Below are 15,098 nucleotides of genomic sequence, written 5' to 3'. Positions count from 1 at the left end.
ACAATGTTAAGGTGATTTAGATCAGGTGAAGCTTGGGTAATTCCTGTTGGTAAAGAGAAACTAAAAGTAATTGATGGGTTTTCATATTTGAGCTTAAAAATATTTGACGATGGCCAAAGCAGAGAGGATTTTCGGACCGGAAATAGTGAGAATAACATTTCTGAAAAAGGGAAAATTGTTAACTTAAAGTATAAATCTGTTAGGAAGTTTTTTCAAAGATGATTGCTTCGATTGTAGCCTTTTATGGGCGTTAGATGTGGTCAGTAAACAGTTCAGAAAAGAAGAGCAGTAGAAGCATTTGATGTGTGGTGCTACAAGAAATTGCTGAAGATTTGGTAGGAAGATCGAATAACTAATGAGGTGGTGCTGAATCAAAGTGTAGATAAAAGAGAATTATGGTACAAGTGTGTGTGTGTGTGTGTGTGTGTGTGTGTGTGTTTGTTTGTTTGTTGGTAATTTACTGTAGTTTGTTTTGGTGTGATTTGTTTGACGCACATGGGTTTTTTTAAGGAATTATTGTTGAGAATTTATTTTTAGTTGGAAATTTTCTTGTACACATTAAGGCTCATATGTGGAGAATTTTGATATAAACAACAGCCTCCAAGTAATGCAACTTTTATTCTGTCTTGAAATAATGAACTAGTACATAAAGTACATATTGGTTAATATATACTGTCTTTTATGGTGAAATGCTGTTTTAATGTATGGGTCATATGATTGTAGTGTGCTACAAAATGAATGACACTGATGGGTGATTGAAACTGTGTCCTACAATAAAATTCCTCTCAGCAGAAAATGGAACACTCATTTCATTCCTTTGTAGGTGCATTTGTGTTGTGGCATATCACTGAACATGAGTACCACTCAACATGCAATAATGTGGCACAGCTATGGAGCTGGAAAAGGACAATTTGTCACAATCCTGAACCATTCCCTGTCAACATACTGTTTCCCTATGATGCGTAGTGCATTTTTGACACAAGTATGGTTCCTTGTTCCCCCATATTGATGTTATGCTGCAGTGGAAAACTGCCATGCATTTAGGAAAATCAGTATTTTCCACAGTATTAAAAAATCATTCCAGATTGTTCATTTCAGAACATACCAGTATTGAGGTCTTGAAATGATGGTTTTGTTGTCAGCTCAAAACCAAGTAGTTATATTAGGGGTTCCTCTGATATTATTCTATGTCATTTTCCAGACTTTTGTACTTTTTATTTGTCATAATTGCTACATTGTATATTAATTAGTATCATGTTACCTTCTGCAAGATTTATAAAGAATCGAAAGCTAAATATTGCTTTTTAGTTTAATGTTAATTTTCTGTTGTATGGTCTATAAATAATTACATGCAGGTGCTTAAATTGTGACTGAATTTGTCAGGACATCGTATTTTATAGCTCTTCGAAAGAAAGCTGCCAATCCTGACCGAGCTATGTGTGATGGAAAAGAAAATAGCAGTGGTTTCTCGGAGCCTGTTGCTCCAACACCACAACGGAGAGCCCACAAGAGGTACTGGAGCCCAGGACTGCAAGAACCTCCATCTCCTGGTAAGGTTTCACTTGTCAGTATTTCTTTTGCAGAATTCCATGTGTTACACTGCACTGTTGATACAAATACTGTTTATAAAGTTCCATAAAACTTTTTCATTCATTGAACTTGATGAAACCTGTCTACCTAAATTTGTGAGTGATCTCTGGCAGTTGTGTAATGCTCATACACACACACATTCCAAACCCCAGATGCTGTTTCAAGTATTCAGGTTACAGCCTGGGGCCTTCAAATGAAGGAAAAGCTCAGTTAATTTATAAGTCTAAATTTCTTGATTTCGGTTTTCCTTGCTTCTGTAATGCATTGATGTTTATTTATCAAATGGTTCCTCCATTCAGTGTATGGATACTTTTCTCATCATTGCTGAAACTTGGCTAATGTACTGTGTTTGATCCTGTTGCTAGTATTGGAATGTTGGACATTTAAAAAGAATAGTTTTTTCCAAAAAGACTATGACTCATCTACCTACAAGTTCTCAAAAGAAAGTTATTTATTTTTTGTGTGAAACAGATGTTAAGGAATGGAGTAGTCAATCAGATTGATCATATTTTAGTGATTACATGCCACTCCATGTCAGTTACGGATGTGCGGAGCTGTAGAGGACCAAAACTGTGACTCAGACCAGACCACTTTGTGATAAAATCAGTCTTGAGAGAGAACCTGTCACTAACAAATGGCAACAGAATAGTAACGATGATGAAATGGAATACAGACAAACTGAAAATCACTGATGAAGTAAAAAAAAAAAAAAAATGCCAAGTAACAGTAAGCAGAAAGTTGAGCAATGAAGAGACCGCAATAGGAGTAGATGAAAGGTGGAACAGGATTGAAAAAGCCATTAAAGATGCTGCAGAGGAAATAATAGTCATAAGAAGGAATAGAAGAACCCAGGAATGGTTTGATGAAGATTCCATATCAACAATAGAGGAAAAGAACAGGGAAGAACAAAAGTGCTACAGAGAGAAACCAGACATAATGTGGAACAATATAGAGAATTAAGAAGAGCTAACAGACCACAAGAGAAAGAAAATAGAGTGGACTAAGAAGAAATTTCAAGAACCAGAAGAGTTAAAGGAACAGAGTGAAATGAGAATGTTCTATCATGTTGTAGGCAAAATGAAGAATAGCTTCCAGCCAAAAACAGTGGCCTGTTCCAGTAAAGATGGGAAAATGATAAGGGTGGAAGAATAGATAGTGGGAAGATGGGCTGTCTTTCAAGGATGTACTAAGCACCAGCTTAGAAGGTGAAGAGACGGCCGCACAGGAGGAAGAGTGGAGCTGGAAGTAGACAACGATACCAATGAGGCAAGAAATCTAACTCTACAAGATGTCTCCCAGGCTGTGCACAAGTTAGAAAACAATCAAGCCCCAGGGGAAGATAGCATGATCATTGAATTAATAAAAGCTGGTGGTGAGGCTGTAATAAAGGAACTGCACACGTTAATATCAGATATATGGGAAACAGAACAGCATGTGAAAACTATAGAGGTATAACACTCCTAAGCACAGCTTATAAGATCTTCACAAGTATATTAAACAAAAAGATACAAAAGTGTGCAGAAGCCATACTATGGGAATATCAGTGTGGCTTTCGATCAGACAGAGGAACAACTGATCGAATATTTGTGAGAAGACAAATGATGGAAAAGTTCTGTGAATATGATATAGATCTGCATTTCCTATTCATCGACTTCAAACAAGCCTTTGACAGCATAAATCGGTAAGAGCTATGCAGTGTACTGGAAGAACTTGATATATGTGCTAAACTAATAAGACTAATCAGAATGATAATGACAGAGATAAGAGCAAACGTTAAGGTCCTTAGCAGAACAAATGAAGGCTTTGACATTAGTAAAGGCATGAAGCAGGGTGATAGTCTCTCCACTGTCCTATTCAATATAGCCCTGCATAGTGCAATAAATAAAATCAACAAAAGAGGCACCATATTTATGAAAACTAGCCAGATATGTGCATACACTGATGACATTGTTATAGTTGGAAGAAATATCAATACGCTCCAAGAAACATACTGGGCAATGGAAACAGAAGTATTAAAAATTGGCTTCATAGTGAATGAAAACAAATACAAGCAGGAAACAGAGCTTACTTTCCAAATATGCAACTTTTCAGAAATAGCCTTGTTACATAGTTTGGACAAGAAGAGAATAGAAGCCTTCGAAATGTGGTGCTACAGAAGAATGCTGAAGATTAGATGGGTAGGTCACATAACTAATGAGGAGGTATTGAATAGAATTCGGGAGAAGAGAAATTTGTGGCACAACTTGACCAGAAGAAGGGATCGGTTGGTAGGACATGTTCTGAGGCATCAAGGGATCACCAATTTAGTATTGGAGGGCAGCCTGGAGGGTAAAAATCGTAGAGGGAGACAAAGAGATGAATACACTAAGCAGATTCAGAAGGATGTAGGTTGCAGTAGGTACTGGGAGATGAAGAAGCTTGCGCAGGATAGAGTAGCATGGAGAGCTTCTCTAAACCAGTCTCAGGACTGAAGACCACAACAACAACACAAGAGAAACAAATAATTCCCTAGTCCGCCCAGTTATCACATACAGGTCAGAGGTATGGACGTTGATGGAACATGATAAAAATGCACTAAGAACCATTGAGTGGAAAATACTACGCAAAATCTCTGGGCCAGTAAGGGAGGAAGAAGGCTGGAGAATACACTACAATGCCGAATTACAAGAGTTAATATAAGGCAGGGACATAGTAAAATTTGTAAAATTACAGCGAATATGATGGCTAGGACACTCGGAGAGAATGGCAGAGGATAAAATTCTAAAGAAAATTATGAAAGTTGTGATCCATTCAGCTAGGTGAAAAGGGAAACCTAGAAGGTGTATCAACAACATAATAATGGATCTCACCAGATGGGAGTCCAGGGGTAGAAAAGAGCATCAAATAACCGAGAAGTGTGGAGGAAGATTGTTGAAGAAGCCAAGGCTCACCAAGGGCTGTAGGTAGCACTACTGGAGGAGGAGGAGGAGGTGGAGGAGGAGGAGGAGGAGGAGAAGAAGAAGAAGAAGAAGAAGAAGAAAAGGAAAGAGAGAGGAATGTCATTTGTTCTCCTGCATGACCTGTCCCAAGATCTCAAGGACGGAATTTCCAGTATTTATTCATCTCAGTGTATCTGCCTGCCTGCCTCACTCACCTCCCTCCTCCTCTTTTCTCCCTGCAACTGAAAATTTATATTAGCAACATTCTCTGCTCCACTCTTTCCTGTCTAGAATGTATAATTACTGTTTATTATGTTAAACAATATTATGAGGAGGGTAGGCAGCTACTCACCATAAAGATGACATGTTGACTTACAGACAGGTAAAATGAAAAGAATGTTATATAGTGAGCTTTTGGCCACACACACACACACACACACACACACCTCTGGCCTCTATTCCCAGACTGCTGTCTGGACAGAGCAGCTAGCCATACTGGTGAAGTGTGCGTGAGGTATGCCTGCTTGTGCGAACGCGTGTGTGTCCTTTCATTTCAGAAGGAGTCTTTGGCCAAAATCTCAGTGTGTAACTGTCTTTTTGATGTGCATGTCTGTATCTCAACGTGTCGTCTTTACGATGAGTGGCATTCTGTCCTTCCCATAATATTGTTGATATTCCATTCTACACTTTCCATTGTTTATAATTTTTAATAGTTCTTGTACTTGTCATGTACAGCTATTTTATTTCATATGACCTTCCTACTTTGAATGTGTGGTTTTTTGACATTGTTAAGTGTTAATGTTACAACACTTTATTTATTTAGTTACTTGTTGCTTCTTGTGCCTACTTGACCATATTGTATACTGCATAGCAAAATTGTGCACATACAAATTAGAAAGATTTAAATCTTAATGAGACCATGAACAACATTACTGGGAGGGTCAGATCAACTCCTACTCATTGGTTGCCTGTTCTGTCCAATAACACTCTCTTAAATCTCAGAAGAAAAGCTGTCAGTATGCAAATTCTTGAGATGACAAACTCCTGTGAGAAATCTGTTCTAAGTCACCGAGAAGTGGAATGGACATCTGTTCCAGAACATCCAATTAATTGAAACACAGTGAAGAAGGTTGCAGGATTTGACCTTTCCTATCTTGAATGCTTGAAACTCAACTGCAGTTGAATGGGGGCAAGGGGTCTGGAGCGACATGTAGAATTAATGGGATTATTATGAAACAGCTGCTTGTAACTCTTGGCATGGAGAAACCATTAGTAAAACATATTGTACAGAACTTCCCACTCCAAATGTTTAAAAGAGATCTGAGAGATCAGCGTGAAGCACTGCCATCTACTTATCAAATTTAAGTGTTGATCTGTGAAAACATAGTGCAAATGTCCAGCTATCCAGGTAGCTGCTTTTTAGACCTGAGGTGTTCAGGTCTGTATTGCCACATCTCAAAATGCCCATTAAAAGTAAAACACTGTGCTATCAGAACCATTGCAACCTAGATTTTTTTTGTAGTGTCTTAAGATAATGGCAAGCATCAGGTGGTTCCCTCAGCAGAACTGTGCTGAATTCCTTCTTCCAACATTAACAGATCTTGCTACAGTTTCTCTCTCTCTCTCTCTGACAAATTTGTACATAAGTAAAAATATAAAATATGACTGCCATGTTCCAGTGAATAGTAAATGTACAAAAATGACATTTACCTTTCAGTTCCAAAGAAGATGACACCTGGGTCTGAAAGGGAGAGCCAAGATTCTACCCTCCACTGCAATTTACAGTGAGTACTTAAAAATTCAAATTTCTCTGTTTAACAGTGTATGTTGCATATACCAAAAAACTGCTCGTTCAGTCTTGCCGTGGCCATGGGAGTGTACATTACTGTGTGTGTGTACACTTCTGCTTGAAAAAGAACTAGTCTCGAAAGCTAGTATGAATGCCGATTTGTGTGCTCCACACATCAATCCTCTATAGGTGAGTGGTTGTCTTTTCGTTATTTTACGTTTTGCTTCATCCAGGAATTTCCATATTTGTTACAGACTGGTTTTACTTAGAAGAATGAATGGATAGCTCAATCAATTAAAACACCTAAAAGTGGTTTCAGCTGAAATACATGGTTCAACTGACATAACACAGCAGGCTGGTTTCTTGTGAAAAGAAAGAATGAATATTTCAGTCAATATGCAAAACTAAAATGGACTGTGTCAATGGTTTTCATTCGGTCATTCCCACAGACTGATTTCAATCAAAAAATGAATGGGGGAATTGTTTAACTGGTACATAAAACTACAACTGAAAGAGTTTATTGTTTCCCAACAACCAGCTGAACTGATTATTTTCATTCAGTTGTTCCTATCATTAGTTAGGGCCAGAGTTACATTTCTGTTGAAGAAGGCAAATTTTTTGCTGAAAAGAAAACGGTATCTACTTGTGAAATGGCAGGCACAATGCTACACTGCCATTGTTACCCAAATTTAAGTAGAATTTTAGTATGGAGAGCTCCAGCCACACCTTTCTTCGAACAGTCATTACCTCAACAAGAAATAGTCAGCATGCAGTCATATTAAATATACACTATGTGATCAAAAGTATCCAGACACCTGGTTGAAAATGACTTATAAATTCGTGGCGCCCTCCATCGGTAATGCTGGAATTCAATATGGTGTTGGCCCACCCTTAGCCTTGATGACAGCTTCCCCTCTAGCAGCTAAATTTGGAGACAGTGGGTGTTATGGTGTGGTCTTTTTTTTTTATGGAGGTCAGGTGCTGGAACTTTTCTTGGGCAATGATAGCCCATTCTTTATGGAGTGCTGCACTGAGGAGAGGTATCGATGTCGGTCGGTGAGGCCTGGCATGAAGTCAGCATTCCAAAACATCCCAAAGGTGTTCTACAGGATGCAGGTCAGGACTCTGTGCTGGCCAGTCCATTACCGGGTGTTACTGTCGTGTAACCACTCCGCCACGGGCCGTGCATTATGAACACATGCTCGATTGTGTTGAAAGACACAATCGCCATCCTCGAGTTGCTCTTCAACAGTGGGAAGCAAGAACATACTTAAAACATCAGTGTTGGCCTGTGCTGTGATAGTGCCATGCAAAACAACAAGGGGTTCAAGCTCCCTCCATAAAAAAAAAAAGACCACACCATAACACCCACTGTCTCCAAATTTTACTGTTTGCACTACACACGCTCGCAGATGACTTTCACTGGGCATTCGCCATACCCACATCCTGCCATCAGATCGCCACATTGTGTACTGTGATTTGTCACTCCATACAACGTTTGTCCACTGTTCAATCTTCCAATAATTACGCTCTTTACACCAAGTGAGGCGTTGTTCCATATTTACCAGCGTGATGTGTGGCTTATGAGCAGCTGCTTGACCATGAAATCCAAATTTTCTCACCTTCCGCCTAAATGTCGTAGTACTTGCAGTGGATCCTGATGCAGTTTGGAATTCCTGTGTGATGGTCTGGATAGAATTCTGCCTATTACACATTATGACTATCTTCAACTGTCGGCGGTCTCTGTCACTCAACAGTACATGTCCCTTCACATTTCCAGTTCACTATCGCATCAGAAACGGTGGAACTAGGGATGTTTAGGAGTGTGGAAATCTCGCATACAGACATATGACACAAGTGACACCAATCACCATGTTTGAAGTCTGCGAGTTCCGCAGAGTGCCCCTTCTGCTCTCTCATGATGTCTAATGACTACTGAGGTCGCTGATATGGAGTACCTGGCAGTAGGTGGCAGCACAATGCACCTAATATGAAAAACATATGTTTTTGGGTGTGTCCAGATACTTTTGATCACATAGTGTAGTTGTAAATAAATTACATTGTAGCCCACTTACAAAAAAATATTACTTTCTTTTATCTGTTTTTAGAAAAAGATTCCTGCATACTCTGAAATACAAATAAGATAGTTCTGAAAGTCTGATAATAATGCTTCATATTTCTGCACTTAAACCAATATAAAGAATTGATCAGTTTATGCAGTACACTGAGGTGACAAAAATCATGGGACAGGGAAAGGTCACATAAAGACACTCATAGTATCATGCACACAAGGTATAAAAGCATTCCAAAACATCCCAATGGTGTTCTATAGGATGCCCAGAAAAAAGAGGAGGAAAAAAAAAACTCTACCAAATCCAATGCTAAATTTGATTAAAAATGGCATGCACTTCTCTCATCCAGTTCCTTGTTCTTGCTCTCTCTTCTCCTCCCGTCATCTCAAGTTCTTTCATTGTGGCAGATAGTGGTGCCAAACAAATTCAGATTGTAGGAAACTTGGCAGTTACTGGACCTGCAAACAACTAACGGTGAAAACAAAACAGGGTTGCCCCGAGTTCTGGAAATCAGGGAATTTCAAACTTGTCAGGGAAATTTGGAAAAAAAAAACACACACTGGAAAATCACTTTTTTGTCTCAGTAGATGAAATTGTTTGTTTACCGAGATGTTATGCATCATCGCTGGTTGGGCACAGCTGAGTACATGTGTTGCTTCCCTACTCCCTCATTCTTAATGCTTCTCCCCTTCCTACCACTCCCCTCAACTTGCAGTCAGTGCTGCCACCACTTCTTACCACTAGCCAAGCAGCTGCTGCTGACAAGAGGCAGGGAAGTGTGAGGAGTGGTTTGTATGGATCTGATTCTCAGAGATTGTTGACGCAGTGGTTGGAGACGGTTGTCATGTGTGCATGAGTTGTGTCTGAGTGACTGTACAAATGGGTGTATGCTTTCGTTATCTCGCAAAGGATTTGATCAAAAATTTATTTGCGAGTGTGAGATTGTCTTTTCTGCATGCCTAACTGCGGCTCAACGATCATATTCACAATGAATTGCAACCTACCCTCATTAGTACTGACTCTCAGAGTCTTTGCACAAGTTATCTGTTGCATGGATTGATCACCGCAGTCTCATTTCATCAGCATGGAGTCTGTGACACGTGAATTACTGGCCATATGAGTGGACTTCCATGACAGGCCAAAACTGCAGGCTGTTTCTGTGGGTATCTCTAACGGGTGGTGTCTGCTGATCTGAAGACCACGGTTTCCCACTAGTGTATAGGCTCTACCCATTGGATCTAGTCTCGGCGATCTGCCCGCAGGCAGAGTCTGATTGCGTGTGGCATAATGTGATGGATTTTCGAAGTTAATTCAAGGACCCAGGACTGCGGTGCTCCTGGGCAGGCCAGAGGCCACATATGATGGATTTCAGGAATTGTGACTGCCTCACTGCCAGTACAGTGAACAGTGCAGTGTTTTATAGACATTTTATTTATTCTAGTACATTTTGGCACTTCAAAAATAATTTCTATATTAGAAAGTAGAGACGATAAGAAGAAGACAATTGTGGCAGTCACTGGTGGTTTGTACACTAAGTACTCATATCTATCTCAAAAGAAAAAATAATAGATATAATACAGGAAATGCGAAATTTTGTCACCAAATGATTTCGTTTTATTGAAATAAAGTCACAACAGTGATATTCATGAAACACACATACCATTTGGCTTGCTTTCTCCATCTAAAAACAGGTCATTACAGTAGATGATGATGTTAATACTTAAGGGTTTTGCTCACTCAGGGGAGAAATATGGTGGTCCTTACATTTTTTTTGGTCAACTTATATCTCTCCTTATCCTTGAGATCTCAAAATTTGTCAGGGAAAAATGCTAAACTGTGTCTGGAAATTAAGGAAATATCACGGAATTTCACTTGGGGAAACTTGTGGCAACCCCGCAAAAGAAACAAAAAGAAGGGAAAAAAACACTTTTATTGAGCTTGTCAAACACATGGTGGACAACAATCAGTACCAGATTATTTTCTGCTGGCCGCTGTAGCTGAGCTGTTCTAGAAGCTTCAATCCGGAGCCGCGCGCCTGCCGTGGTCACAGGTTCGAATCCTGCCTGGGGCATAGATGTGTGTGATGTCTTTAGGTTAGTTAGATTTAAGTAGTTCTAAGTCTAGGGGACTGATGACCTCAGATGTTAAGTCCCATAGTGGTTAAAGCCATTTGAAGATTATTTTCCTTATCTTAGCACTGAAACTCATGGAGTACCTCTTTTTTTAGGCTAAGATCAATGTCCAATGATTCAACATTGAATGAAATTAACCTTAATAAGAAGCTCAGACAGGCACACACAAGAGATGTTAAAATATCACACGATTCTCATAAAAGTACAGTGACAAATAATGTTTGCAAATTGCATCAGAATATCAGGGGATTAAAAAACAAACTATATGAGTGTCTTGTTTGTTTCGGATATTTAGAAACTGAGGGTGAATTAGATGTACTATGCCTGTCTGAACATGATATAGTCACAGATAAGGAAAATGTAAATGTAGGTGGATACAAGCTTTCAGCACATGTAAGTAGAGACACTATGGTGAGAGGAGGAGTTGCTATATATGTTAAAAACTTTCATATTGTGAAACATTTAAAGCTAAAAAAAGTTTGTGTCGAGCAACATACAGAGACGTGTGTGTGAGCTTAAACAAAATAATGGTATTTTTATAATTGTAGCCATTATAAGTCCCCATTGGGAAATTTTCAGCTATTTCTTAAAAACTTGGACTCTTTGTTGTGCTATCTGTCAGGCAGAGGGCAGCAAATTATTGTTTTTGGGGATTTCAATGTTGTTGTTGTTGTTGTTGTTGTGGTCTTCAGTCCTGAGACTGGTTTGATGCAGCTCTCCATGCTAATCTATCCTGTGCAAGCTTCATCATCTCCCAGTACCTACTGCAACCTACATCCTTCTGAATCTGCTTAGTGTATTGATCTCTTGGTCTCCGTCTACGATTTTTACCCTCCATGCTGCCCTCCAATGCTAAATTTGTGATTCCTCGATGCCTCAGAACATGTCCTACCAACCGATCCCTTCTTCTAGTCAAGTTGTGCCACAAACTTCTCTTCTCCCCAATCCTATTCAATACCTCCTCATTAGTTACGTGATCTACCCACCTTATCTTCAGCATTCTTCTGTAGCACCACATTTCGAAAGCTTCTATTCTCTTCTTGTCCAAACTAGTTATTGTCCATGTCTCACTTCCATACATGGCTACAATCCATACAAATACTTTCAGAAACGACTTCCTGACACCTAAATCTATATTCGATGTTAACAAATTTCTCTTCTTGAGAAACGCTTTCCTTGCCATTGCCAGTCTACATTTTATATCCTCTCTACTTCGACCATCATCAGTTATTTTGCTCCCTAAATAGCAAAACTCCTTTACTACTTTAAGTGTCTCATTTCCTAATCTAATTCCCTCAGCATCACCCGACTTAATTCGACTACATTCCATTATCCTCATTTTGCTTTTGTTGATGTTCATCTTATATCCTCCTTTCAAGACACTGTCCATTCCGTTCAACTGCTCTTCCAAGTCCTTTGCTGTCTCTGACAGAATTACACTGACATCGGCGAACCTCAAAGTTTTTACTTCTTCTCCATGGATTTTAATACCTACTCCGAATTTTTCTTTTGTTTCCTTTACTGCTTGCTCAATATACAGATTGAATAACATCGGGGAGAGGCTACAACCCTATCTTACTCCCTTCCCAACAACTGCTTCCCTTTCATGTCCCTCGACTCTTATAACTGCCATCTGGTTTCTGTACAAATTGTAAATAGCCTTTCACTCCCTGTATTTTACCCCTGCCACCTTTAGAATTTGAAAGAGAGTATTCCAGTCAACATTGTCAAAAGCTTTCTCTAAGTCTACAAATGCTAGAAACGTAGGTTTGCCTTTCCTTAATCTTTCTTCTAAGATAAGTCGTAAGGTCAGTATTGCCTCACGTGTTCCAGTATTTCTACGGAATCCAAACTGATCTTCCCCGAGGTCGGCTTCTACTAGTTTTTCCATTCGTCTGTAAAGAATTTGTGTTAGTATTTTGCAGCTGTGGCTTATTAAACTGATTGTTCGGTAATTTTCACATCTGTGAACACCTGCTTTCTTTGGGATTGGAATTATTATATTCTTCTTGAAGTCTGAGGGTATTTTGCCTGTTTCATACATCTTGCTCACCAGATGGTAGAGTTTTGTCAGGACTGGCTCTCCCAAGGCCGTCAGTAGTTCCAATGGAATGTTGTCTACTCCGGGGGCCTTGTTTCGACTCATGTCTTTCAGTGCTCTGTCAAACTCTTTAGACCCTCTATATACTCCTTGCACCTTTCTGCTTTCCCTTCTTTGCCTAGAACTGGGTTTCCAGCTGAGCTCTTGATATTCATACAAGTGGTTCTCTTTTCTCCAAAGGTCTCTTTAATTTTCCTGTAGGCAGTATCTATCTTACCCCTAGTGAGATAAGCCTCTACATCCTTACATTTGTCCTCTAGCCATGCCTGCTTAGCCATTTTGCACTTCCTGTCGATCTTATTTTTGAGACGTTTGTATTCCTTTTTGCCTGCTTCATTTACTGCATTTTTATATTTTCTCCTTTCATCAATTAAATTCAATATTTCTTCTGTTACCCAAGGATTTCTACTAGTCCTCGTCTTTTTACCTACTTGATCCTCTGCTGCCTTAACTACTTCATCCCTCAAAGCTACCCATTCTTCTTCTACTGTATTTCTTTCCCCCATTCCTGTCAATTGTTCCCTTATGCTCTCCCTGAAACTCTGTACAAGCTCTGGTTCTTTCAGTTTATCCAGGTCCCATCTCCTTAAGTTCCCACCTTTTTGCAGTTTCTTTAGTTTTAATCTACAGGTCATAACCAATAGATTGTGGTCAGAGTCCACATCTGCCCCTGGAAATGTCTTACAATTTAAAACCTGGTTCCTAAATCTCTGTCTTACCATTATATAATCTATCTGATACCTTTTAGTATCTCCAGGGTTCTTCCATGTATACAACCTTCTTTCATGGTTCTTAAACCAAGTGTTAGCTATGATTAAGTTATGCTCTGTGCAAAATTCTACCAGGCCGCTTCCTCTTTCATTTCTTAGCCCCAATCCATATTCACCTACTACGTTTCCTTCTCTCCCTTTTCCTACTACCGAATTCCAGTCACCCATGACTATTAAATTTTCGTCACCCTTCACTATCTGAATAATTTCTTTTATTTCATCATACATTTCTTCAATTTCTTCGTCATGATGTTTCAGTGTAGATTTTCTAAAAGAGTCTGATCGAAAGCTTGACCTCGAAGTACTACTTGACCTCGAAGTACTACTTGGTTCTTTCAATTTGATGTCAGTTGTTGCTTTTCCTACTCAGGTGGTACAGGAAAGTAGCACACTGATAGATAATGTTTTTCTAGGTCAAGATAAATTTAATCAAATAAAAACTTTTATTGTTAAGAATGGCCTGGCTGATAACGAGGCACTGGTAGTTAAATAATATGACGTAGCTCCATATGGTAATGCAAAGGGAAACCCTGCAACCGTTAGACTGGGACGAGTTGTATGAGGGACCTTATGCTAATTTAAAATTTAGCCTGTTTCATGATACCTGGTGAGTTTATTTGAAAACCGTTTCCTTAAGAAAACAGTGAAATACAATTGCAAGACAACATCTAAAAAGCCATGGCTTACTAAAGGGATAAAAATATCTTGTAAACAGAAAAGAATGAGTATCTCATGGCTAGAAGGAGTAATGACCCAGAAAGAGTGAAACATAACAAAAACTACTGCACTGTATTAAATAGTAAAATAAAATAAAAATTGGAATGTTGTTAAAAGAGAAACAAGGCAACTGAGAGCACACGAAGACTGTATTTCTATGAAGCTCAATGAAGCGTTTGTCATCAAGAGTTTGGAAGTAGAAAACATTTTTAATAATGATTTTTAAGTGCTGTAGAGAAAATGGGATTCAGAAGTTCATTAGAAAATGCAATGCAGAATATGGAAGATTAAATATCTATGCAATTTGATGCAACTGAAATTCAACCCACTCTCTTACTGAAATAAGGAAAATAATAGATTCACTCAAAAGTGAAAATTTACATGGAATTGATGGCACTTTCAACAGATTACTAAAGGTTTGTCCCCGACAGATACGTAGGATTCGCAGCCACGTACGTAGTAGCTCACCGAAACTGAAATATACTATTGTTAAACCATTGCATAAAAAGGGGGATAGGTATGATGCTAACAACTACCACCCAATCTCACTTCTGACACCTTTATCAAAAATTCTTGAAAAAGTAACGTATTCAAGAGTAAAAATGAAGTACTAACAAAATGGCAATTTGATCTTTAGAAAGGCTTTTCAAAGAAAATGCTATATATGCTTTCACTGATCAAATATTAAATGCTTTGAATAACCAAACATCAACAATTGGGATACTTTGTGGTCTCTCAAAGGCTTTTGATTTTGTGGATCGTGAAATTCTTGTGGATAAGCTTAAGTATTGTGGTACGAGTGGGGCAGTGCACAAATGTTTAATTCATATTTAAGTGGAAGAATGCAGAAAGTTGAAATTAACGGAACAGATAGTCTGCAAAAATCAGCAGAGTCCTCTAACTGGGGAGGTATGAAGCATGATGCCCCAAAGGGTTCAGTATTTGAAATTTCCTGGCAGATTAAAACTGTGTGCCTGACCGAGACTCGAACTCGGGACCTTTGCCTTTC

The 15,098-nt window shown here is 38.9% G+C and overlaps 1 protein-coding gene across 1 annotated transcript in view; it reads left to right on the top strand.

Annotated features, from left to right (window-relative positions):
* LOC126145824 (maternal embryonic leucine zipper kinase-like) overlaps nt 1-15,098 on the top strand; it is a 393,633-nt gene that overhangs the window by 111,457 nt on the left and 267,078 nt on the right. Inside the window, exons 9-10 of the mRNA XM_049915586.1 lie at nt 1,401-1,550; nt 6,226-6,292. Coding sequence (XP_049771543.1) covers nt 1,401-1,550; nt 6,226-6,292 — 217 coding nt within the window. The remainder of the gene's footprint in view (nt 1-1,400; nt 1,551-6,225; nt 6,293-15,098) is intronic.

The sequence above is a fragment of the Schistocerca cancellata genome, chromosome 1 (genome assembly GCF_023864275.1).
Source record: "Schistocerca cancellata isolate TAMUIC-IGC-003103 chromosome 1, iqSchCanc2.1, whole genome shotgun sequence".
NCBI classification, from domain to species: domain Eukaryota; kingdom Metazoa; phylum Arthropoda; class Insecta; order Orthoptera; family Acrididae; genus Schistocerca; species Schistocerca cancellata.
The sequence above is the reverse complement of the archived record's forward strand: the minus strand, read 5'-3'. Positions and strand labels throughout refer to the sequence as shown.